Source organism: Acartia tonsa, chromosome 1, assembly GCF_053477335.1.
Source record: "Acartia tonsa isolate MP-2025a chromosome 1, ASM5347733v1, whole genome shotgun sequence".
In the NCBI taxonomy this organism is placed as follows: Eukaryota; Metazoa; Arthropoda; class Copepoda; order Calanoida; family Acartiidae; genus Acartia; species Acartia tonsa.
The window spans coordinates 7237237-7264462 of NC_137260.1; the positions used below are offsets into that span (position 1 = coordinate 7237237).

At 31.3% G+C, this 27226-nt stretch overlaps 4 protein-coding genes across 5 annotated transcripts in view; 2 read left to right on the top strand and 2 right to left on the bottom strand.

Annotated features, from left to right (window-relative positions):
• The window catches only part of LOC145310994 (chromosome-associated kinesin KIF4A-like), a 456179-nt gene that overhangs the window by 139098 nt on the left and 289855 nt on the right, over positions 1-27226 (bottom strand). The gene's annotated exons all lie outside the window — the stretch shown is intronic.
• LOC145322611 (uncharacterized) overlaps positions 1-27226 on the bottom strand; it is a 447245-nt gene that overhangs the window by 130164 nt on the left and 289855 nt on the right. The gene's annotated exons all lie outside the window — the stretch shown is intronic.
• Positions 5696-13896, top strand: LOC145308311 (uncharacterized). Its single transcript, XM_080150261.1, has 5 exons — positions 5696-5716; positions 8008-8099; positions 9119-9398; positions 10389-10495; positions 11701-13896. The coding sequence occupies exons 2-5, from the start codon at positions 8025-8027 to the stop codon at positions 13105-13107; spliced, it is 1869 nt and encodes a 622-aa protein (XP_080006387.1). The 5' UTR covers positions 5696-5716; positions 8008-8024; the 3' UTR covers positions 13108-13896.
• Positions 14346-18351, top strand: LOC145308470 (uncharacterized). 2 transcript variants are annotated; one of them, XM_080150273.1, is made up of 4 exons: positions 14346-14401; positions 15543-15980; positions 16290-17540; positions 17861-18351. In XM_080150273.1, the coding sequence occupies exons 2-4, from the start codon at positions 15730-15732 to the stop codon at positions 18069-18071; spliced, it is 1713 nt and encodes a 570-aa protein (XP_080006399.1). In that variant the 5' UTR covers positions 14346-14401; positions 15543-15729; the 3' UTR covers positions 18072-18351. The 2 variants fall into 2 exon arrangements, with proteins under 2 accessions (XP_080006399.1, XP_080006408.1); XM_080150282.1 differs by having other exon boundaries at positions 14361-14405.

The following is a 27226-nucleotide window of genomic DNA, read 5'->3' on the forward strand; positions in this document are numbered from 1 at the left end:
CTCGTTTTTTTTTGTTTATAAGTGGGCGTAAAAAATCGTCGAGGATATAATAATTTTTAGGTGCGCTTCGCTCTCTCTATAGGCCTAACCCTTATTCTTGCAACCGGTTATACTTAAAATAAATGTATACTTTAATGTACTTAAATTGTAATATGAAAAATTTACCTTTAATACTTATGAACTTTGGTGCTTTTATTTTGCTTATATGTAATATATAAAATAGTTTTTGTAATTAATTGTAATATTTATGTGATACTTTTAAAAAGATTTTTATATATGTTATGTTTTGATATTATTTGTATATGTGTGATTAAAGTTTATATCAAATTTTCAGAAACACAAAAACAATGGAAAACTTTAAAATGTTGAAGATCTAGTAGAAGTGAATTGATGAGGTATATTGACTTAAAAACAAGGATGATAACATTCATATATAGTGAAGCACAATTATGACTATTAGACCGACCAATCTATTTAAGATATATTTATACTAGACATTTGCGATTAGAATCGCCCCCCCCCCCCCCCCAAATCATTCCACCTGAAATATCCATGGAGGGAATGGACTATTTATCACACTAGTCCCCAACGTCTCATAATAACGTTTTCTTATTGGTTGGCTTAACAACCTTAGGGACTTTTATGAAATTTTTATTAGATGGTTCACTTAGTTGAGTGTCCAATCGTTTCAACCACTAATTGTAATCTACAGAAGGAGTTATTTGTTTATCATCATTGGGAATGTACATCAATTTATCGACCATTGTCGTATCCCTTCAGATCCATTTGAAATATCGACCGAGTAAATATTATTTATCCAATGGTATTACGAACTATACAAACAAAGTGGGTTATAGAGTAGCTTCGCTACTTAAAAAATCTCACACATGGGAGCTAAGAAAAACCCGGCAAGGGGGGGGGGGATGAATGGTGTTCAAAATTTTGACGTTTCTCAAATTAAGCAAAATTAATTTTTTAGCATCATCTGTGTTTAATAGGTTTTAAGAATTACATATGGTGCATTATTTGCCAAATGTATCACTTTTCTGCACTACCTCTCCCATTTTGTTAATACTCTATATTTTGGTTTGTTGGGTGATTCAAGGATGCTGGATGGCCAAAAAAAAGTTTCAGAGTCCCTGGATGTCTAGATATCTAGCTATCTATAAAGGTAGGTAACAAAAATTTAAAAAACACCCATTTTTTCACAATTTTAAAAATTAATTTTTTCATCAATCTTACATCCAACCTATACATTTTATACACCAAAATGATCGTTTATTCATGTAAAAAGGGCACATAATGCTATTTTGGCCAAAACTCTAATTTTACAGGATGTCCAACAAAAAGTGTATTTTGGATATCTAGCGTAATACCCAAAATACCTGTACGAAAAAAATCATTTTTTTTGGCCTAAATCCTGTGTTTTATCTTTGGGCATATGTGGAATATAACGGTTTGGAGGACCCGGGACTATAAGGTTGTCAAATTTCATTTTGTATTTTCAAAAAAAGAGAAAAATTTTTTTTTTTTTTTTAATTTTTTTTCTATTTTTAAGTTACTTAAAACTTTCATATAGATACAAATTTTGACTAGTAACATTAATATTTGCCTATTTTACAAATTTTTACACTTTTGGGACACCCTGTGCATGTTTTTGAAAAATGATGGTTTTTGCCCATTTTTGGGAGGAAGGAGTCGTTTTAAGGCCATAGACTATTTCTTTATTTTTGTAGAACTTTTCAAGATACATCATTTGTTATTTATGCAAAAAGCGCAAAAACCGAACAGTTTTGCCGTTTTTTTTACTGCCAAAGGCGGAATTTTTTACGTTTTTTGCCGTTTCCGAGGATTTAATGCGCATTATAGGTAGGAAGACGTTGATTTTTCAAGATTACTCTGAAATACTTTTATTTAGGAAATTTAATTTTCTAATATTCATATTAAGTCAAATTTTTTGTGCAGCTAACCGTTTTTCGTCGAGATGGATTTCAATTGTTAAAACAAGAAAATGAAGTGTATATAATATAAATAATTGCTATAACATAAGTAATAAAAGAAACATAAACCATGTGCATTTGAAATTCCTTTTGACAAAAATCGGTTGGATATACAAAAATTTTTACTTTACATGAAATTTAGTAAAATAAAATGCCTAAATAAAAGTATTTCACAGTTATCTTGAAAAATCAACGTCTTCCTACCTAAAATGCGCATTAAATCCTCGGGAACGGCAAAAAACGTAAAAAATTCTGCCTTTGGCAGTGAAAAACGGCAAAACGGTTCGGTTTTTGCGCTTTTTGCATAAATAACAAATGATGTATCTTGAAAAGTTCTACAAAAATGAAGAACTAGTCTATGGCCTTAAAACGACTGCTTCCTCCCAAAAATGGGCAAAAACCATCATTTTTCAAAAACATGCACAGGGTGTCCCAAAAGTGTAAAAATTTGTAAAATAGGCAAATATTATTGTTATTAGTCAAAATCTGTATCTATATAACAGTTTTAAGTAACTTAAAAATAGAAAAAAAATTAAAAAAAAAAAAAAAAAATTTCTCTTTTTTTGAAAATACAGGGTGTCCAAAAAATAGGAAAATATTGATCTGGTCAGAAAACACTATGGCCAAACATACTAAGACACATATTAGAGTAATTTGAAAAAAATACCCAAAGATTTAGCTCTACAGACACAAAAATCACATTTACAGGGTGTTCCAAAATGAAATTTGACAACCTTATAGTCCCGGGTCCTCCAAACCGTTATATACCACATAAGCCCACAGATAAAACACAGGATTTAAGCCAAAAAAAATGATTTTTTTCGGACAGGTATTTTGGGTATTACGCTAGATATCCAAAATACACTTTTTGTTGGACATCCTGTAAAATTAGAGTTTTGGTCAAAATAGCGTTATGTGCGCTTTTTACATGAATAAACGATCATTTTGGTGTATAAAATGTATAGGTTGGATGTAAGATTGATGAAAAAATTAAATTTTAAAATTGTGAAAAAATGGGTGTTTTTTAAATTTTTGTTACCTACCTTCATAGATAGCTAGATATCTAGACATCCAGGGACTCTGAAACTTTTTTTTGGCCATCCAGCATCCTTGAATCACCCAACAAACCAAAATATAGAGTATTAACAAAATCGGAGAGGTAGTGCAGAAAAGTGGTACATTTGGCAAATAATGCACCATATATATTACAGAGCTTTAATACAAAGAAAAATTTTAGTAAAATATTAAGCAGTAAGATAACAGTATATTATAATCATCTAATATTTTAATAGTTATGGGGATTTTTTGTTCGTGTTTTTGGCGCCCTTTATTTATGACCATTTTCCTCTTACACTTGTTCTCATGTTTCAAGGGGTGTGCCATCACTACAGCGTAATATTATAATCCTTGTAATCAAGTAACAGAATGTCTCTCTGTTTGTTTAATTTTATTTGTTTGTACTGAAGGATTTCGCAAACCGCTGAACCGATGTGGTTCTTCTTTACAGGGTAGCTTTTTATAGGTCCTTGGAAGGTTTATAACTATAGAAATCTCCCTCCAAAAAAACTAATATTAAAAATGTGGTCGACACCATCCCCCCCCCCCCCCCCCCCCACCCTTGAATATTTTTCCCTCTTGGGGCGTAGCTGCTAGCCGTAAATATTGTACAATTGCAAAGAGAAATGGGGAGAGGGGATTAATTGTGTTCGGGCTTGGGGTAGTTTGTTCTCTATTAATATTTAAAGTTCTTATCCTAATATAAAAGTAGCATGGTGTTTGTGTTATCGATATGGTTCTCATTATCAGTGAAGAAGCTTCTTATATGGTCTGGAATTTTTTTACTTTTAAAAATCAAAAATAGAAGTAGAGGATCGACTTCCCCATCTTGTTACAAGTTCCACTAGAGCCGCTAGTAATTTGATGAAGTAAAAAGTAAAACATTTTACGGAAGTGAAAGTACATTGCTTGAAGGTGGGAAATGGGTGGAGTAGTTTGGAAAGGGATGATTACCTAATAGGCATGGCCCAATATCATTGAAAACTGCTATAAATAGTACTTTTTTGTTATGTATTTGTATTCAAAAACTAAATGTTTTTAGATGTATACATATTTCAACACTTGTATATTTACAATGACATCACTTCTGCAAATACAGCGTAATTATGGACGCGTTTAATCAGGGTGGTAGGGGACATTTGACTGTAAATTACTTTGGTACCCAAATTTCATATCCTCGTCATCTTATTTGTTGGCTACTTTTATTAAATTTGGATTGGTTAGTTTCGATTTCTAATTTATAATTCTGTAGAAGGGGTAATTTTGTTTGTAATAATTATTATATGTATATTAATTTATCATCCATGGTCTTATCCCTTAAGATTTACATACATTAAAAAATACTTTTTTAAATACTCGATCATTTAACAAATAATACCTTTGGATTTAATTATTCATTTATGCTAAATTTAGATTTGTTTTACTAAAATATAATTTACCTATCTTTAGAACTTTTTAAAATAAATCTAAATTAAGCTAAATTAAAAATTTGCAGTACGAAAGAAACATTATTTAAGGGGAATATTAAAAAAGACAAATTGGGGTTGAAAATAGAAAAAAATGTCCTTAACAGAGGGGAAGGGTTGCTTAAACTTAACAAATTACGCGCTATTTTTTTAGTTTGTTTTACTTTACTTATAAAATTACTTTCGTTCGTCTTTCAGAGGTCAATTAAAGCTTAAAAGTAAAACTTCAACTACGTTGTTCATTATCTTTTAGTTTAAATTTGATTGTGATATAGTTAAATATTTATATAAGTTAAATTGGATCTGTTGCAGTTCAAGGTGTTTAATGATCCTGGAATCTATTATTCCCTAAAATCTTAACTTTAAAGGCTGCTAGCTTCCAAACGGCTGAAGGTACATGCTTTGCGCACTTGGTAATAAGGTATAATCTGGAATAGCCAAGATCCAATTAGGCACATGGAAAGCTTGACTGAAGAAAACAAACGTAAAATAAGTCTTTATCGAGCATTTATGTGCGCTGCGAGATCAATGTTCATTATTGAATAATAGGTATTACAGATTTTTTGTTCTTTTGTTGGTTAAAATTTTGTGCCTACGTAAAATATATTCGTTCAGTTGTTTTGCGGCTAGCAAGTTTTTTACTAGAAGAAACCGACATACATTAGTTGAAAAAGCATTGGTATAAAGAAATAAAGATAAGAAATTAGATTGGACATTGCACTACATTACAGGAAAAATATGTGGATATTCAACTACAAATAACAATATACCTACTAAATTACACTTGCAGAAACATGTTGATATCAAACTACACTTGAGCCTAAGAAATTAATTCTTTAAAGCACATAGGGCTTCAACCTCTAAATATTAATTTACCACTCTATGTTATTAATTATATTTCTTTATCTTTTAGTAATACTTACTTTTTATCTCTTCTCATATAAATATTATGTAATCTTGGAAAAAAATGCGCCACTCAGAAATGCGTAATTTCTAAAGTGTACACTGGTACAATAAATAGTAGACAGTTAACTAACGTAGAAAGGGGGGGGGGGGTGGAGTTTGTACACTTATAAGAAAAGGAAATTCAGTAACAAATTTTGCCCTGGCTGGATGTTTGGGCTTGTGAGTATAGTTGTAAATAAACCTGATTCTTTTTGTGAAATCTCTTATATGATTGGCATGGCTATACCGGTAAAACTTTGAAAATAGAATTTTTGCACTTTCCTTCTAGGGGCTAGTGGGGTAAAACACCCCCCAAAACACTAAAATTATAGGTTCTGAGCTTAATTTAGAGATATCAAGCTGATTTTGTTTTTGGTAAAAACTTTTTTTTTGACTTATCTGAACTAAGTTGCCACTTCAGAATTCATATAGGCACTATCCTTCTAGGGGCTATTAAGAGCCATGTACTTTGTAAACAAGTATTACATAGTAAATTTTACTTCATATAATCGGACGGACGTACATACATGCAGTACTTGCATAATAGCTTTGTTTATTTATTCTATTTTATTTAAAGTTTAAATACCTTATCTGATAGACGTCATAGAAAATCGATATTTGTTTTGTAATTTGTAAATCAAGTGTTATCTGGATTCCCGTGAATATGGCGGGTTTAACAATTATTTTTTAACTGTCTAATCGCATTAAATTTTTTAGTTTGTTTTACTAAATAATACTGTGTGTTTTAAACTTTAAAATATTGATTTGATTGTCAGTATTGATATGAGGGGTTAGTTAGTTTGATAAGAAAGGTATAGCTACATTGAGGGTGTTTAATTAATGATTTTAGTTACCATATTTATTAGCAGCGAAGCTACTCTATAATTCACTTTGTCTGTACGTAAGTCCGTCCGTGACACTATTGGGAAAATGCGATTTTCTCGGCTGCGATTAAAGATAGACGGCTTAAGTTTTTCCCTCTTTCAATAAGCATCAAGTGTCAGTCATGCATATAATACTTTGAAAACATTTCTATTAAAAGGGATAGTTCTACGAAGTGTATTTAAAGAGTTAAGGTACTTAGAGTAGTGAACTTTTATATGTCTTAGTAGAATATATTAGGCATTGGATAGATATGATTATATGTTAAAGAATTTTTAACATTGACCAGGCCAAACTTTTTTTATTTGACAATATCTAAAAAAAGTTAAAGTGATTTGCCACATAAATTACATGAGAATGGTCTATTTTTTCCAAATATGTATAGCTAAAAAAACAATATCAGAGAATCTTTTTCCACATATTTCACAAGAGTTATAAAAAAATTGAACAGGGGTTCCCCTTGGGACAAGTTACTTAAAAAACATAAAAAATAACGTCCGGTTCATTATAGGACAGGTTTTCTATAGATTCTTTTTTTTTAAAAATAAAGAAAACCGTCCGGTTTACTTACAATATACACATTATCTCACGCGAAAACAACTATATATATATTTATATATAAAAAGACAATTCTCATGTAATTTATGTTGCAAATCACTAATTTTTTTAGATATTGTCAAAAAAAAAAGTTCGGTCAGGTCAATGTTAAAATTCTTTATCACAATCATATCTATCAAACGCCTAATATATTCTACTAAGGCATATAAAAAGATCACTACTCTAAGTACTATACTAAATATTTTATTGGTCATTCTTTGTTGTTATGTGTATTTTTTTGTTGTATAAAAAGTTTGAAGTTCTATTAACTAGTAAATGCTATCTAAAGTTGTATTTATGACAAAAAAGTTTTTGCCATATATAACATGAAACGAAGTTGAAATAAAAATGAAAACTCATTTTTTAAGGAAAATCCCTGGTCAAATCTTTTAATTTTAATCAATAACTTTATATTTTGCACTACTACGTAATTTAAAATAGAAAAAACTTACAGTTCACTATTTTTTTTTTAAATTCACTTCGTGAAACTATCCCTTTCAGAAAGGTTTCGTGATTTCTAAGAATTATTGCACATTATTCTACCAAACATCTTTTCTATAATTATTTTTTTTTGTAATTCCATGAATTTTTAATGCTTCGATAATGGATGTTGTCATCAATGTTTTTTTGTATGTTATTCTTTTATTTTATACTATAACATGACATCTTTAAGGGATCTTCTCCATAATGTTTTAACCCAAAGCTCCTACCAAGCACTGAAAGTCCCCCCTCCCTCCTTTTTAAAAATAAATTAAAATTGATATGAGGTAGGGGGGTAAGAGTTTTTTTTCTCTTATTCGTTGGCTATTGTTGGGAAAGTTTAGGGGACAATTTTACTTTGTAATTGCACAAACAAGCAGAGTTTAAACTTTTCCACCAAAGGGTAATTTTAAATTTATCTTCTATCCCTAAAGATCCCTGGTATGCGTCATTAAACTATTCATTTGTTAAAAGAATAAAAGATTTATACAAATGTTTATTAATATATAAAATGAACACGTACTATCAAAATATGTTAATGATACGTACAAGTGAAATTTTTAAATAAAATTTTTTTTCAGGTCTATGTCAGTTGTCTATGAATGCTTATGCACAAAAAGTCGAAGTATGGAGTTTTCATAGATTTTCCTACGTGCTACCATTTGAAATAAAGGTATAATTTTTGTTTGTTTTGAGACATTAATTCTACCAAAATATTCAAAGCTAAAAAGACAATGTTTAATTTTTTGGATCTACTGCAGTTCACGGTAAAATATTGCTGGTAAGCAATATTTCCAAAATTCTATGAATTTTAAAGGCTGCTAGCTGCCAAACGGCTAAACGTATAGATCATACCCGCACACCATTTTAAGCGGCATAACAAGGCCTACAAATAATCTGGAATAGCCAAGATCCAATTATGCACAGGGAAAGCTTCACTGAAGAAAAACCGCGAAAAATAGGTCTTTTTCGCGCATTTCTCTGCACTGCGAGATAATTATGCACAATTGATTTATTGCTATTCCAGATTATTTGTAGGCCTTCTTATGCCGCTTAAAACAGTGTGCGGGCATGATCTGTACGTTCAGCCGTTTGGCAGCTAGCAGTCTTTAAAATTCTTAGATTTTTGTAAATATTGCTTACCAGCAATATTTTACCATGAACTGCAGTAGATCCAATTTTTTTATATTTTATTTATTTGTTGATAAATGCATGTTATTTGACTTGCAAGTTCAATTGCTATACTTGCTGTTTAATCAGTGGCTTAACCTATAGTCCCTCCATGATTTATATATTTTTTAGTAGCAAAGAAGCATTTTTTTGAGTAGGGTGGGGGGGGGGGGGTATATTTAGGGGCCATATCTTCTAATGGGTTGACGTACAGTATTATCAATATTTTTACTGCATTACAGTTTACTATTAGTTCTTTTCTTTTATTAGCTTGCATGTACAATATAGTTTTTCTTTATTATGCCTTTTTCAAAAAGACATATGTATATTTTTCACTTCTTCCATCAATTCAAATTAAATTCAACGCTTTCTCGTCATTTGTTTGCCCATTGGGACATCTAAAACGACGATCTCCAAAAAGTTAGTCTGACCGTTTGTCCGTTAGTGCCCTTACATCGAAGAATATTAATATTTTTTATTTCAAAAAGGCATCAGTTATCTTAAAACCAATCTTGTTTTCAGATGGTTTCTGTGACTGAGCCAAAGGGTGCCAACACACCAGATGAAATTGCCACCTTTATTGAAGAGCTTGACAATGAAATCAAAAACACGGCCCATCTCCAACAAGGAGGATCAATACCTGGAAACTTGACCAAATGTGCAGATACACATGGCAATTCTGATCTTGCAGATGTTTATACTTTTACAGAAGAAGATGATTTGAAACCTTCCCTAAAGCTGAAATTTTTTTCATGTGAATATTGCAATAATTGTTTTGCAAGAAAAGAGTTCTGGCTGAGACACAGGAAAAGTTCTGAGCTTTTCTTCTTAAATACAAAGGGAGGGGGCGGAAGTGACACTTTTTGAAACCAAAACTGAAAGTCAAAGGAACTCAACTAAATAAAGAGTTACAGCTTTGAGATTTCACATGGTAGTTGCTATATAGAGGTACAATATGGAACTGTTAAGAAACGGCGGTGGAACCGCCGCTCCCACTGAAATTTATTTTTATCTTTTTTCGCTATATTAGATAATTCTTTTATAAAAATTTCCCTTATTTTTTCATATAAAAAGTGTCAAGTGCAAATATATTGAACGGCATCATACTTCTAGTAAACCACACTTCTCTTTTACTGCATTTGCAGCCTTCCACTTTCCTGTCGTTCCTTATATTTGCATTTGGAGAGAAAAGTCGAAAAAAATTCGGCGGGAAACAGCGGTTTTTGGCAGGAGCAGCAGTTCCGCCACCGTTTCCTCACAGTTCCATATTATACCTCTTAAAAGCAACTGCCACGTCAAATCTCAGAGCTGTAACTCTCTATTTAGCTGAGTACCTTTGACTTTTAGTTTTGGTTTCAAAAAGTGTCACTTCCGCCTCCCCCCTTTTGTCTCGAAAAAAAGATAAGGTATTATTTCAATGTGTTATATTTTTAAAAAAGTATACAAAATTTCAATAAGGGTGGGGGGGGGAGGGTATTGAAGTTAAAACCTGTAGGAAAATGCCAAAATTAACCAAATAAAAAAAACGGCAAGGATTTGAACCATGTTGGGCTCCATTTAATTTTATTGGGGGGGTTTAAATGTTTTCTGGGGGTAACACCTATCCCCTCGAAATGAAAATGAGAGAACATGCCCCCCCCCAAAAAAAAAAAAAAAAAAAATAAGAGTGAAAGCTGATCAAATAAAGTGTTAAAACATTTCAGCTAATAATTTTAATTATGGTAATTTTGTTCATAGTAGTTGGGGAGTTCATTATATTGATTAAGGCTACTGGCCAGAACTTAATTATGAAACAGGAAAAGAATTCATGGAGTTGGTTTTAATTGTCATGCATGCCAATCATTTTTTAGAAACAATACTGAATTTAACATCCACTTAAAGTCTCATTTTCATCAACAGGTGAAACATTTTTCTTTCATAAATAGTTTTAAAAGAGTAGGGGTGTCGATTTATTTGCCTAAAGGGAAAGTTAGTTGAAGTGCATTTCAGAAAAAAGATTTCAAGTTTAAGTTACAAGTTTGCCATCAAACATTGTATATAATTGTGTATTACAGTAAATAACAAACAGTAAGATTTCACATTATTAGTCTTCATGCTGTTTTTGTGTAAATATGCCAGCTATAAAAATTGCATATATAACAAGAATATGACATTCATGATTCAAGTCTTGATATTTTATAACTACGTGGTAGAAAATTTAAATTCTTTTAAGTATATTCGCTTTAAATGTAGTTTGAACCATTGAATAGGAAAAATTATGCGGTTCACAAAATTTAAGATTAAATGCATTTCGTGCAACTATCCCTTTGCTAATCCCTGAATCTAATTTCTTCGAATAGGACTTGGATCTGTGCTAATATCAGGGAGTAAGGGAGGGGACAATGGATCGAATATTCAATTTTTAGGAGTCTCAGACTTTGGGTACTGGCTTAAAGGGAATGTGCACGAATTCAGCAGGTTCTGTCTGACTTTGGGTACTAGCGCATCAATGCTCTACTAACTAGCTGAGTTAGTTTTGAATATAGCAGACAGAAAAGATGGCTGGTTTTAACAAATATTTTTTCCGAAGAAAATGTCATTTCATATATAGAAACTCTACTGTGATATTTATGTATTAAACAACCTAAGAACCCCTTGAATTTAGGTTGCAGTTAAAAATATAGAAGAAGGATTGACGAAGTTCTAAACACGATTTTTCTAGTGATTTATTACAGAATGTTTACTACATTGTGATGTATTGGTAATTTAATTTTCAAGTGAATGATTTTTTTCTTAGAACTAATTTTGTTCTAAATTATATTACCATGATCCCCTTACAATTTTGGTCAAATTTTCTGAATAAATCTGGTTTTCATTGCTTTTCAGCGAAAACTCTTAAATTGAATTAATTGCCCATTGTCCCCTCCCTTACTTCCTGGCTAATATTCTTTAGTTTGCGATGTTTAATTTTCAAAAATGTATAAGTTTTTATGAAAACTAATCTTGTTATCATTTTTTTTCCTCAATTCATCGTGGCAATGACTTATGTTTATAGGCTAGGACATAATAGTACATCTTTGATTCTTTATACTACAAATAGAACTTTTATTTTTTTTAAATTTTAGAATCGGAGAAAACAAAAGAACCAGCTTCGCCAATTGAAAATCAAATCACAAAAATCTCAAATAATTTCCCGCAAGAAAGCTTTATCAGCCATCCGAGTATTAAGCGTTGAGGAAATAAATTTGAAATACATTCAGAATTCAGCCTATATCAGCAACAAGTCTTTATCCCATACACCCAGACAACAAAGAAACAGTCAAAATGATCCAAAGATATCACCTATCAAAGTAAAAAACATTGATAGAATATTATCCACCAAAAATTCATCATTTCATCTTTCAAATTCAAAGTGCACAAATAAGAAATCTTTACCCAAAGATCCTTCGAAAAAGTTGAAGATTCAGCCATGTGTTGTTAACATTCAAAATTGTATTACCCCCGCTCACTTCCCTGTTAAGAAGTGTTTTATTAAACTAAAACGTTGCGACAACCTGTTTAGAAAACTAGCATTAATACCATCAACTTTGAAGATACAAATCAGAAAGAAAAATCAAAATGACAAAGCTTTGAAAAAGCTGTTTGATAAATATTATATTGATGACAATGAAAGAGATGAAGCTGACGTTGAAATGACAAAGGAGAGATTTCTGGCGAATTTTGGACTTGGGCCATGTAAACCACCACCCGCCTCAATATTGACTCAGAATGCAACACAGGAAACAGTACAAGATGATTTACCATTGCCTATCAAAGAAATCACACAAAATGCCAATCTTACTCAAAGGTTATGTGAGAATAAAAACGCTACGGATGACAATGCCAACGATGAAAATGATTGTATTGAATATATCGGGGAGATTCAGTTTCAAGACAATGCAATTCTTGAAGAAGTTGATTCTAAAGAAATCACAATTGCTGAAGTTTGGTCAGAAAGTTTGAATGAAGAGCCTGCTAATAAAGTTGAAACTAAATCCACATCACACGAAGAATCACAAATTCCAGAGTCAACCAAAGAAAATAATTCTATTCTAAACAATACTGACAAAATACTTACAGAAATACCTACAAACCAAGAAAAAAGCCTGTCAAACATACCCAATCAAACTATAAAATCAACCCAACTAGTCAAATACTCTTGTAAGATATGCCATACTTTATTTGACTTTGAAAGTAAACTAAAAATCCACGAAATCTTTCATGGACGCCAAAAAAGTCAAAGCAAGAAAAATATTTCAACTGAAAAAATGCGGGTAAACAAAAAAAGACAATATGTCAAATCTTCTTCCACCACAACAGACAGACAACAGTGCAAGCAGTTATTCAGCTGTCCTTTCAACGGCTGTAAGATAGTCTTAAACAGAAAGGGACTGAAAGCTATTGGGGACAAACATCTGCTTAGAGTACATGCAACTACTCCTTCAAATAAGTTAAAATGGATTAGAACCAGTCGTAATAATGTTTGTCAATGATAACACATTTTTTCTCACAAAAATCAATATTTTTGCGATATTTTTTAAAGAAAGATGTCTTCCTATTTTTTAACAGCTTATTTTTCTGTATTACATACTAACAAAACATAATTAAAGTAAAAATATATTTTTCATAAGTTATAATATGTAATAATAAGTTATGTAAATAGCTAAAATATGCTTTAAGTGATAAAATTAAGTTATAAGAAAAACAATGCTTAAAATTTTTGGCTGTTAAGCTCTAGAATGATAATTACAGTACCTGTAAGATGAAACCTAAGTGCCTATATTCCTTTAATAGAAGTAACTGGATGTTCTGTATGTGTGTAGCAAAGGATCTCGCTAACCGCTGGATTAGTATGGTTGTCCTTTACACTGAAGCATTGTGTAGGTTCATAGCATATTTTTTTATGGCGTTTGTCATTTTTTCTAGTGGCGATTTCTCTTTGGAGGGTGGTGGTAGCCTCCCTTATATAGTTATAAACCTTCCCAGGACCTATGAGAAGCTATATTGTAAAGGAGAACCTTATCTTTTCAGCGGTTAGCAAGAGCCTTTAGTACACACACAAAATCCTGTTACTTATATAAGGATATCATGTTATATATTTTTTATATAGAATGTAGATTTATTAACTTAAATTAAGTTTAAATAATGTTAACGTATTTTAATTATTGAGTTAAAGTATTTATTTTTAATCTTTTGACTGAAGGGCATTTTAATTCAGTTTTATTTGCATTTTAAACCAAGATACCTACAAAATAATCAAGTCCAGAAAACCAAAGTCAAATGCTTTAATCAAAATAATCATGTTACCAAATAACTTTCTGTTTTTTGAGCTTAGAAAATTTGATGTTGAGCTTTATTCTAGTTATTCAATTCATGCTTTAATATAAAATAAAACAACCGTAATAAAAAAACATGGTGCTCTTTTTTTCAGCTTGTATTTTATAGGTGTATTTATGTCATTAATAATATGACCACATTTTTAAATGATCAATATTTGTTGTTATTTTGACTGTGCATTTTAAAAGTTGTTTTAATAATGAAAGTAATATCTAAATTAAAGCACAAAATATAATTCATATTACCGAATGTTTTTGTCAGTCGTTCATCTGCCGCCTATCAAATCACAACTATATTTTTTATATTTGTTTATAAAAGTATATCTTTAAAGGATGTTTTCTATTTTTGATATATTTTTTAAATTCTTACTATATGTTATCGTTGTTTTTTTTTCAGAAAAATTGTAAAATGAAAATGCTTTAGACATCATATGTAAAATCTACAAAATAGGTAGGTAAGGCTGTTATTATAACTCGATGGAGAGGAGCATATCGGGTCCCACATTGAAAAAAAAAACTTAGAGTTTTACCTATGCTTTTTTGGTTAGGTTGGGTTAATTGAGGATTGCAACTTAAAGGGAACAGGGGGAAGAAATAAAAAATAAAAATATACAAAACTTTACCTAGGTTTTTTTGGTGGTCCATCTAAGGTATAAGTTACAGCATAAAAAAAATCTGACTAACAATTAAGTTTTGATTCAATAGAGCATAGTTTTGTCTATTTATTTTTAATATATTATCACTAACAATACATTCAGTAAAGCTTTATTATGTAAAAAAAATTAATAGGCATACATCAAGTTTTTACCTTTTTTGCCAATTAAAACAATCATGATGCTCTAATGACTTTTAAAAACAAAGGTCTCAAATAAGACGTATTTGTTACCTACACATTTTTAAATTTGGCATATCTTAGCCAATTTTTTCGGTTTCATTTTTTTTCTGACTAAAAGAAGCCCAAAAAACTAATTTGGCATATTTTAGCTAATTTTTTAGTTTCATTTTTTTCTGACTTAAAGTAGCCCAAAAAATTTTATAATTTGGCATATTTTAGCTATATTTATCGAATTTGAATTTTCTTTTCGGCTAATAGCATCACAAAATAAATTCTAGGCTTTCTCTGAAATGTTGTCATTGAGTATTGGGAGGTAAGTTTGTCTATCTAAGAATTTTTACATATCTTGGCTATTTTTCAGTTGTGGCAGTTGTCCTACTTTAATTGATAGAACCTAACGGGAAGGCAGTAGGGAAACTCAGAAAAATCTTTACTTATTTTGTCGGTAGATGAACTATCTTCCTCAATGTCCTAAACATTAACCATATTACCTAGGTACCTAATTTACTAGGATAATAATGTTTTTTTGATCATGTAAAGAAAACAAAGTAGCAGGTTTCGTTGCATGTTTCACAGTTGCTTTTGATAGGTTAGGTAAATTAATTATTACACCGCAGGGTTAGAGTCCTCTGCAGGGGCTAGAAATAGGAGAAAAGCTACAGTGAAAATACGACGAAACCCGCTACTTCGTTTTCGAAAATACGACGAAACCCGCTAATTCGTTTTCCTTCCATGATCCTTTTTTTTCTATTTTTAGATTCTGTGGATAAAACAACAAGTAGCTCAAATGTGCTATCATGTCATGGTCAATTAATTTTAACCCACCAATCACATCGGTTCTGATTACATGCAGAAACTATAACATCACAAATATGATTTTCTTGCAACATATGTGAACCACCTATACATCACAATAGTAACCTCTCAGCACTCATATAATAAAAATGCAACAAATATATAATGAACAAACATTCTCCTGTGGTTTGTGTAAGAAAACTTTCAAGAAGGAAGGTTTCCTGTTGCGACACTTTTTCAATCATTCAGCTGGTGTTAAACTGTTGGCTTGTAAAAAGTATGCTTATTCAATTGTAGAAAGTTGTCTCTTAAAGAAGCATAATTTTTTGGTCCGCAAGAGAAGAAAGCAAGAAAGGTTGGCGCTAAAACTTCAAAAAGCTGAAAGTTTAATCACAGACAGGCATGAGTTTGTATTTCATACTTCCATTAAGAATTGATTCAATAATAGGCTAATTGAACACGTTTGTGTAGGTATTGTTTTGAAAAGGGAGGGGGTTGGTCTCATGAATTATGAGCAATTTTATTTTGTATGATTCTCCCTTAGTTTTAGAAATAATTTGGTGAAAATTTGTTTGAATGAATTAGTTTCTACCCCAACTTGCCGTATCTTTCAAGATTTGTTTGTCTAATCAAATCATGATTTGGTTTGTGCTTCGCTACTTATGAATGTTAACTTCTGAATTGTGCAATTACAAACTCTTATCTAAAGGATCTTAAGTGAACAGCAGACAAATTCTGATCAAGAACTCAAATCAAATTCAGAACCTAAACTTGAATCAAAGTCAAACAAAAAATCTTCTAAACCTGGTCCTACAAAATCTGCAAAATTCACATATTCCTGTGTTATATGCCACAAACCTTTTAATTACAGGAAGTCTTTATACAAGCATGAATCAAGTCATTGTAGTAAAACTATAAAAATAATAATTCCTCACTGTGATAAATCATCTAGAAGTGTCTCACCAAGTAACAAAATTATTTCAAGACACACAAAAACTTCAAGAAAGCATAAAAATTTAGAAAATTTAAATGATGAAATTTTGGGGGACAATTTTGAAATAGAATACACGAATGATGCTGAAATTGACCATATCACTGATGATCATGAAAATAGTTTAGTTACAGTTAATAATGTTGATGAACTGCTGGAAACTAGCGACGAAGACGAGTATGAAAGTGACAATGAAAAGTCCCCAAAAGAAAATGATATTAGCAAACTTAAAAATACCAAAAATGATATTGATATTACTAATAATATTTTAATAAAATCTGACTTAGAAACAAATACTTCTGATTATTTAGTCAGCATTCTAGATGAAGATTTATTTATCAAGGATGAACCTTTAGATATTGAAGAAAATAAAATTGATCAATTTAATCACATTGAAAATAGTCATAATGACTTTAAACCAAATAATATTTTTACAAATACTTTATTATCAAAAAGTAAAGTTGTTAAGAAAGCCAAAAGTAGTCCTCTTAGAGAGGTATGGATGGTAAGCCCTCTGAAAAAGCCAAACTATTTAGTCAAAAGAGAAAAAGAAGATACTCTACCCCAAGCCAATTCTGGAGTTGCCAAAAACCTGTTTGAAATTGTAACGTCTGTAGGAAATGATAATGATAATATTGTAACTGATACTGAAATCACTGAATCTAATAATTACAATCTTAAAACAAATTCAAATGTTAAAGATCTAGAAAACAATGTTCTGAATGAAAAAGAAGTATTAAACAGCCCCAATAATGTTCAAACTTCTGTCAGTTTGTCACTCCAAGAAACAAAAATTTCTCCAGTCAAAAAGCAAGATTCTGAAAATGGCGCCAAAAATGATTTGAAGTGTACACAATGTTCTGCCAAGTTTAATCAGCTGATTCAGTTAGAAAGACATCAATTTGCGCATTTTCTTGATTCTGTTGACTCAGTCAAAGAAGATGAGAATAGTTTTATCCTAGAATCAAGGTAAGGCTTTTTAAAATTACCTTGAAGGTAATCACTTATGATATCTATTAGTGATATGTTGGGATTGATAGTTGTTTCATTGAGTAACATAATAGAGATGTTAAAAATAATCACTGTTACACTGTCAGGCTTTTAAAACCCAAATAAATCTCTGCACAACTCATTATTGTGCATTTTTAGGATTCTGTGCAAAGGCAAAACAATCAAATAGTTTGTTTAATAATCACTACTCTATTATATTCCTGTAGTTGGTTACTATTAAGTTATTAAAGAACAAGTAGGTACCTACTAAAAACAAATTAAAATTTCTGTTTTTTTAGAGAAAAGTTCGAAGACAAGAAAATCCAGGAAAGCCAAAACAAAGAACCCTTACAAATCACCTCAGATGAGTATAATGGATTATTGAAATGTCCTGTGAGAAGTTGTAATGTAGTGATGACGTCACAAGAAGCCACCAGCAGGCTTGGGGCCAATCATCTGATGCGGGTCCACGCTTTGTTGCCCACAAAGCTAAAGTGGATTCAGATTTAATTTAGAGAGGGAGGGGATATTGGACTATAAATTACATTTATGCTGCAAAAATTATAACCTTGTTATCTTATTCGTTAGCTCAAAAACTTTGGATACGTTAATTCAATTTTGATAGGTTCGTTTCAAACACATAGGTAATGTAGAACTCTTCGACCAATAATCTTAATCTACAAAATGGGTAATTTTCAATTTTGTTTATTATAATTGAGGTTGAATATCAATTTGTCGTCCATTGTCTTATCCCTCAAATCACTTATATTTCATTACAATTGTAAATATTATTTTGTGTTAATTTTAAGTTTTTTGGTAGTGGAGGGGGGGGGGGAGACTTTTGGGGTAATTTTGTTTTCCATGTGGTGCGGGGGGGGGGGGGTGCATTATAGGGCATTTTTGCATTGTTGGCTTTGGGGACAACTTTGGTAGTCAAATGATCCAATTTTGGTGTTGGTTATTTTCTTCCCCTAAATGGATTCTTGATTATCTTAATTGGCTGGGAGATGAAGGTATTTTGCGTAGTTTTGTATTATCTGTATGGCATTATAGGGCATTTTTAACATTGAGGAGACAGGGGCTGGGTTGGGTGGGGAATTTTACACTTCTATTAGTAAATTCTTACAGAACTTGAATTTTCTACCATTCCATTTTCATTGTTTGGAATCATTCTTTTGTGATATTTGCATGTTTTAAATTTCATTATTACCACCAGATCCCCCCTACGACCAATTGTTGATGTTTTATTATTTGTTGTCTGTAAAGTTATATTTTATTCTCGTAATTTTTGCTAGAAACCATTTTCCTTAACATATAACTCGAACACTCACAGTCATAATAAATAATCTATATTACGCCTTATGTAAAAGTATGAATTGAAGAACTAACACTAACTAGGTATAATTTTTCATGTATGGTTTTGTTGAATTTAGATTCTTAAAAAAATTATTTTATAAAAAAATTTGAAGTCATCATATTTCAAAAACTTTAATGTAAAATATTTAATTTCTTTCAAATATATGCCCTGTAAATACAGTTTAAACCATTGAATAGGAAAAATATGAGGTTCACTAAATTCAAGTTCAAATGGATTTCCTGCTACTGCCCTTTTATATACTGACTGAAATATATATGTTCATAACTTTTTATTCTCTTCATGTTTTGTAAATATTAATGTTTTATTGTAACAAATAGGTATTAAATATGTTTTATGAACACTAAGGCGATAAGCATTATGGCGTTAAGCATGATCCCTATTTAGCAGCGATGCGAAGCAGTTTGATTTTGGTCTGGATCCGCGAAGCCGCCTGTGAAAATAACGGCTCCGGCTCCGACCTGAATCAAGAAAAACTCAATGTTATTTTGGCCAAGTCTATTTTTAACTTTGAAGGTTTTAAAAGTTCAATTTTTGATAAGAATGGACTTTTTCACACGACACAACAGAGTTAACAAATCATAATTAATAAAAAAAAATTCTTTTTTTTAGCTAACCCGGAGCCGGAGCCGTTTTTAACGAAAATAACGGCTCCGGCTCCAGCAAAATATGCAATGCTGCCATTTAGGGTAATTTGGGGTTGGTTAGTAACATTTTATTAAAAAAAACAGTTCCTTTATTGAAAACTTTATCTATATACTACAGAATTAAATGGACATAACATTTTTCTAAAGGTCTATATAAAGCTGATTTTATATTGAGGCTGTTGGTGATGTAAATAAGAGTTTATAAGAGATATATGCATTATAATTTTTTGTCACTTTTACAAATAAGATTTTTTTAGCCTTAAAATTAAATATTTACATAAAAATCTTATTGAATAGGTATTATTTTTATGTTTAGAAAAGGGCTGTAAATTAAGTATTATTTTACTTATTGACTAGTTTTAAAGTGCCAAATTAAAGCGGTAAGCTTCATTGTCTTGTTTATAAAGGGGAAGGTAGGTTGTGCTAAAATTCCGTAAAAGTGTGAGTTTTAAAGCTTAAAAAGAGTAGTAGAACGATAAAATTTATATTAACTTAAAAAAATATTTGTCTATAGTTCTTTTCAATTAGAAATACACATATTTGGTGAATATTATCGTTCTTCTACTGTTTTTAAGCCTTAAAACTCACATCTTTACGGAATTTTAGCACAACCTACCTCCCCCTTTATTTTAAAAGTTGTAATTAATTTATTTGCTATTAGAATTTATAAGATCTGATATTTTATTAATAAGTCTGACTTTTAACTATTTTTTTGTGAATTTTTTGTTATAGAAATACATTAAAATTAATTATCATTGTACATAATATAAGAACTTAAACTTTATTAATAAAATTGTACATATTGTAACCTGTTAAAAAGCGTCATCTGTTGGAAAATTAAAATTGTGATAAAGGGGGAGGAGAGGTTTTTTTGATTTTTTGCGTAAATGTATATCTAACAGTAAGACCTTAACCCTGTTAGAGCAACTGCCATGCAAAATTTTAGTATTTTACTCCTGTTTAAAGTGTTAGAACACATACTTTTACGACAAAAGCAAAAATACAACCTGAAATAATTAAAATCTTAGCAGATTTAACTTTTTCGGCGGTTTTGTAAGCTACGTACATTGATTTGATAACAAAATTGTAAAATTAATTTTATATTTTGTATATATTTTAAATATAAAAATTGTAATAAATGTATAAAAGATGTTTTTTCTTATTTATACTTTTTAAGTCATGAATTTTTTTTTTTCAGATTAAAAAAGTTGTTAAGATGCCATAATTAAGCTCTTTATTTGCATTTAGATAATTAAAAAGTAGCTGATCTTAAAAATGCCTGGATTTTCTATGCTCCAAGAGCTAGCTCTTTAAGAAATATTTTCGTTTCTTGATCTTAAGGACACAAAGAATATGAAACTTTTTTTTTGTAAACGAATTTATTAGTCACATCCAATATTTGACACAGAAAATTTAAGATTAAAAATAAGAAATTTCTTACTCTTTCCATATGATATTATTTCTTTTTGAAAATAAAAAAAGGGGGGGGGGGGTTTAATGCAACCATCTCGTAATCAATGTATAAATGGCACTTAGAATTCGAATTTCGATCTGAAATTTTGCATGAGTAATCCTTGGTAGGTCTATTTTCCCTAAATCGAACAAAAAGTTGGAAAAGTAACGGCTGGCGGCTCAGCCGTTTAGCCATTTTTAAGCTAATTTGAAGGTAAATCCATGGAGTGGGGACAAAACCGCGAAGGGAACAAAACCGCGACATAACAAAACCGCGACATAACAAAACCGCGACAGTTAAAAAATAACACAAATATAACTATGTAGGATTTTTTTTGTAGAAATACATGGCCGCAGCGCTCGGCCCCCTGGCCTGCCTAGCCGCGGGCGCTCGGCCCCCTTGCCCATAACCTAACCTAACTATTGTAAAAAAATATTAAAAATTTGAAAAAAATCTACCAACCCCTTTTTGTAAAATCAACGAAATTCTAAACTATAAATAAGTTAATGTACAATGTACATTAAACATTCAAACATATAGGTTAGGTTATAGGCAAGGGGGCTGAGCGCCCGCGGCTAGGCAGGCCAGGGGGCCGAGCTCTGCGGCCATGACCTTCTAGCATTAAGATTTTTTTATTATAGATTTTTTTGCAATGTCGCGGTTTTGTCACTGTCGCGGTTTTGTCCCTGTCGCGGTTTTGTTATGTCGCGGTTTTGTCCCTGTCGCGGTTTTGTTTGTCGCGGTTTTGTCCCCACTCCAAATCCATCACGAAACTTATCTCCACATAATACTCTTTCCCGCTCTAAAACGTTTTTAAACGGTTCTAGCCGGTAGTTGCTGGTACTAGAAATCTAAAATATGATATTTTGTAACATTTAACATGATTTAAAGCAAAAATATGTTTCAAAAGTTGATTCCTACGTAATTTATGACAGATTTGCCCTAAAAATAGCAAAAAAAAACGGTTAAACGGCTGAGCCGTTAGCCGTTACTTTTTCAACTTTTTGTTCGATTTAGTGAAAATAGACTTACCAAGGATTACTCATACAAAATTTCAGATCGAAAATCTAATTCTAAGTGCCATTTATACATTGATTACGAGATGGTTGCATTAAAAAACCCCCCCTTTTATATTCGAGTATTTTTAGAAGAAAGGTAGGTATTACTGTTTATGGTTTAAATGATAATAAATGTTTTATTTTTTGTTATTTTAATATAGCTATGTTTTTGATGTTTAGGTAAATTTTTTTTATAAAATACAATAAACACTCTTTTTAAAGAAAAGGTAATAAAAATTTGGGAGGGAGATTTTTTGATATATTTAAGGCAACCCCCAGGGCCCACCCCCCCAAAAAAATAGTGCCAAACCTTCTCTTGACTTTTGAAAATCTTAACTGCAAAGAAGAACTTATCAGACTAGAGGTTAGCAAGATCTCAATAGACAGACAAACATCCTGTTAATTGTTAAATATATTGCCATTTGTCTAAAATTTACATATTTTCTTGAGATTGACCATACTGATAATACTTGTAATTGAATCAAACATGCTTAGAGCAGAAAATCCCAGCCATAATCCGAGTGCGCTACCAAGTTCAACCACAAGACTAAACACATCAAAAGCATACACAGATCAGTATACACAGCAACAGTTTCCATAAATTTCATTTCAACAAAAGAATAATTTGATACCCTTATTTATGATTTAAAGATTTTAAGATTAAATTAAAATCTTAGGTTAATATGATGACAATGCATCTAAATTGACTTAATGTGACTGTTTAAGCAAAGCTGTTCAGCCCAGATTTAAGACAACAACATTTGTGCTCGGTTTATGTTTAATCTTAAACCGGTGGCATTTGCGTAATTAGTAACATGTTGGCTTGCTGTTGTGGAAGTGCCTAATCATTACCATACACAGTTAGGACTTCCAGACAAGGGTTATACAATCAAAGGTTTGGTTGTCTAATGGGAGAAAGGAAACATTTTATTTACACCTCAATTATAAGACGTAGAGTAAGTGTCAATGAGTCTGAAGAGGTCTACAACCCTAAGCGACATCAAGCCCCCTATAAGTCATCAATGTTTAATCTTACTATTAATAATCCATTCCTGTAAGGATCAGAATACAACCGCCTAATCTCAAAACTCATCCTTTTACATGAGGTAAGGCAGTCAGTTGAGCTTTCTAGCTCGAATCCCTTTTTAGCCTCTGAATTTCAGCTTTAGAAGCATCCTCTTCATTGGGTTTCATCATCTCTACCTGTGCCCCACATGTTGTTGTTTAGTTTTGAGCTGGGAACCAGGGAGGTAAACAACCATACCAGGCAATTAGATTTTTCATCAATGCAGTCTCAATACACTCTCCATAAGTTGTTTTTATTCTCTTATAATCAGTACAACTTTTTCCATCGTCAATACTCGAGTCCTTAACATTTATTTTGATCTCATAACCACTACCCGAAAACGTATTTTCTCCACTGGGCCCATTATAACCTGCCCTGTTCCATTTCAGTTAGCCTTAATTTGTTAGCTGTGTCAGGATCATTTATAACAAAGAATGACTGAGCAGTAACTCTAAAACTTAGACCTTTCTTTATTTGCTTAGGTTTCATAATGAATTCTTGAGGAATCATGAAAACAAGTTCAGCTTCATTATTTTTCCAAACATTGTCAGTTCCAGTTTCAGAGGTTTGGTATACAAAGTTGCTGAAACTCTTTTGAAATAAAATCTCTTGAACCTGTTTGTAAGTAAGATTTTCTGCCTTTCCATTCCATGTGTTCTTTGTGCTATTTGTTAGCTTTCCACCAAGAAATCTAACCAAGTTTTTATATCCTAGTTGAATGGCAGCTGTCCCATTAAATTGACCTTCTTCACAGACATAGATGACAGGAGGTGTTATCTCATTTAATGTTGATTTTGAGGTCTGCTGAGTTACAGGCTTTTCTTTGTATTTTCTGATTGAATTCTGTACTTGATACACAAAAATTCCAAAGCAAGATATTAGAAAAATTAGTTTTAATAGCTTAAATACTTTCATTTCTATGGTAGTATCTCTTTGGTTCTATGTCATAAAATTAACTAATACATTTCCAATATTGCTTTTATACATTAAGGGGGGGGGGATTTTTATCACTTTCAACAACAAATTAATAAATAACATTTTATTAACTTGCCTCTAATACAGTTTAGAGGTGTAACATAAAAAGTTTCAAACTGTAAATTTGTCTGAATAATAATAGACTAGCACTCACACCCCCATCAATATTGGTTTAAGGATAGAGTCAAAAATTTTAATTGCGCCTCAAGCAATTCCCTTAATAAAAGGGGGGGGGGGAGGGGTTATGGTATTAACCCTTCCCAAACCATTGAAACCCTACAAGAAAAATTGTGAGATTATCCATTTCTTAAAGCCCTTGGTTTTACAAAGGGAGAGGTCATTTTCTAGTAAATCCCGTAAAGGTGTGTGTTATAAGGCCTAAAAATAGTAGTAGAACGATAAGGTGCTCTATATATTTGTATTTCCTATTGAATAGAACAATAGGGAAGAAATTTTTTTTTTTTTTTTTGATAACCGTACCTGGAATATCTGAAATTTCTATCAAACGCTTTGTTTGGCTCAAACTGACACAAATAAAAAAAAATATAATTATAATAAATCAACCTGTAAAGAATGACTTCTTCCTTTGTTTAATGGTATAGATTGTTCTTAACCTTTACCTTGTACCTATAGAAAACATTATTATTATAATTATATTTTTTTTTTAATTTTTGTCAGTTTGAGCCAAACAAAGCGTTTGATAGAAATTTCGTATTTTTTTTAGATAATCCAGGTATGGTTATCAAAAAAAAAAAAAAAATTTCCCTATTGTTCTATTCAATAGGGAATACATATATCTAGAGCACCTTATCGTTCTACTACTATTTTTAGGCCTTATAACACACACCTTTACGGGATTTACTAGAAAATGACCTCTCCCTTAGGTAAATTTTTAACAATTCATACTAAAAATGTGGGTTTTTCCCTCCATTTTTCACCCCCTCCCAAAAAAAGTTTATTAAAGTGATAAAACTTACTCTCCCCTTTTACAAATTTGTTGGCAGTGTGGACATTAATTAATTTTATTTTTTAATATTTTTAACTTGGGTTTAATTCTTCACTACTTGTTAACCACACAACAGACCCTCAATTGGATCTGAATTAGAATTAAGGAAAATCATTTTCCATTGTCTATCCCTATATCCTGCATCATCAATATTTCAATTTTCCATTGTCTATCCCTATATCCTGCATCAGCAATATTTCAATTTTCCAAATTAAGTGACAATTTATTGATTATTTGGTATTGAAAAGTTGCCTTTAACAAAAATTAATAATTTTTATATAAGTAAAAAGTAAAACTTAGCATATTTACATATTTATTATATTAATAGCATTTTCTATATTTTTTATATCAAATTAATCTAAAATAAATAAAGTATAGATTGACTTAACAGGAGTGGGCTGCCGCACGGATAAATACAGATTTGCAGCTGAGGCTGAATGTAGATTAAGGGTAACTACGGATGGTAATGGAAGAGGGATGCTTAGCCAAGGTGTTGCTGTTGGTTTAGAAGCCAGGGAGGCTTATTGGGTGGCTGCAACGATGCTATTTATGATTTTTCAGTATGCCTTAGAATCCAGCAGATATTAATCGGTTAAATCAGGGATGTAAAGGGGTAAGACAATGGCCGACGAATTGATGTACAAATGTATATCCCCTGATGAATAAATGATACACAATTTCCATTTCTGCATATATAACAATTATTGGTTGAAACGTGTGGACACTCAACTTAATGAATCAAACAAAATTCATTTTAAGTCCACAAAGTTGTTAAGCCAATGAATAAGAAAGGTTATTAAAACTTTAGCACTAGTTTAATAAACAGCCCATTGTGCCCTTCCTTCTTGCGGTTAAATGCTATGTTTAGGGTAGTAGCATTATCTAAGCCATTTTTCAACATTTTAAAGATTACTGAAGTTTGGTTTTGGAATAAAAATATATTTCAAACTAAAAAGCACTACTCTTTAATTGTTAATGCTCTTTTGTTTAATTCTCTTTAATTTTAAAATAATTTGCAAATTAGGGTGGCGTAGTCTTCCGTTTGTTTGTTTATTACTTTAGGTCAGGTAAAGTTATATAGGGTACTTGGTTCAGGCAGGTATACTGTAGGTATAGGTCATGCAGGATTAAAGCCCCCCACAGGGGTTAGGCACAGGAAAAAACCATCCCTTCCCCATATTTTTGATATCCTGGAAATAATGGGGAAGGTGAATTCAGTGCTCAATAGGCACTTTTGGGGAAAGCACTTTAATTTTACATTTGGATTATTTAAGCTTTGACTAATACAACAATAGAAACAATTAATTAAAATCCTTCTCTTCTAATCCCTTACAATAATGGATATATAATATACGTGGATATTATGTCGACAGGGGAATAGTTATTTCTCGCATCGTATTATAAACGGCTTTCCGCGGATATATATATAATGTACAATTATAAGATTAAAACCATTTTTTTAGCCCCGAGGTGCCGAAGGGACCGGCTAAAAAAACTGGTTTTAATCTTATGATTGTACTTTTTTATATTCATAGAAAGCTGGATATAATACGATGCTAGACATAGTTTTTTCGTATGGATGAGAACCGTTCCTATCCACCAGATTCGAATGAATATGAGAAAAATTGTTGTCAATTTAGGTTGCTAACATCATTTGCTCATCAGTTTGCTCATCCCGTAGAAGGGAGTGAATGAGGTAAATAGGGTGTATCGTTATTTTAGCCAGCTACAAGTTTTACATTTTTAGAGTACATGATAAAATGGTGATCAACATTAAATCTACAGAAGGAGTAATTTTGTTTATCACTAATAGGGATGTACATCAATTTGTCGTCCATTGTCTTAACCCTTGATCTTGGATAATATAATTAAGAGTCGACAAGAGTTTCAATTCATTGTGGTTGCTCTATAAAATAGAGTATGTCTGTTTGTCTGTCTTCTCCGCTAGACGTTGCCGTTTCATCATTTGTCAAAATTCTTTGTTGGGATGTAAATTTGGCAGTAGTTTTCTAAATATTGTAGGTATGCTGACAAAAATAATCTAACACTGGAATTTACTTCATCTAAAATTGTCAAATCTACATA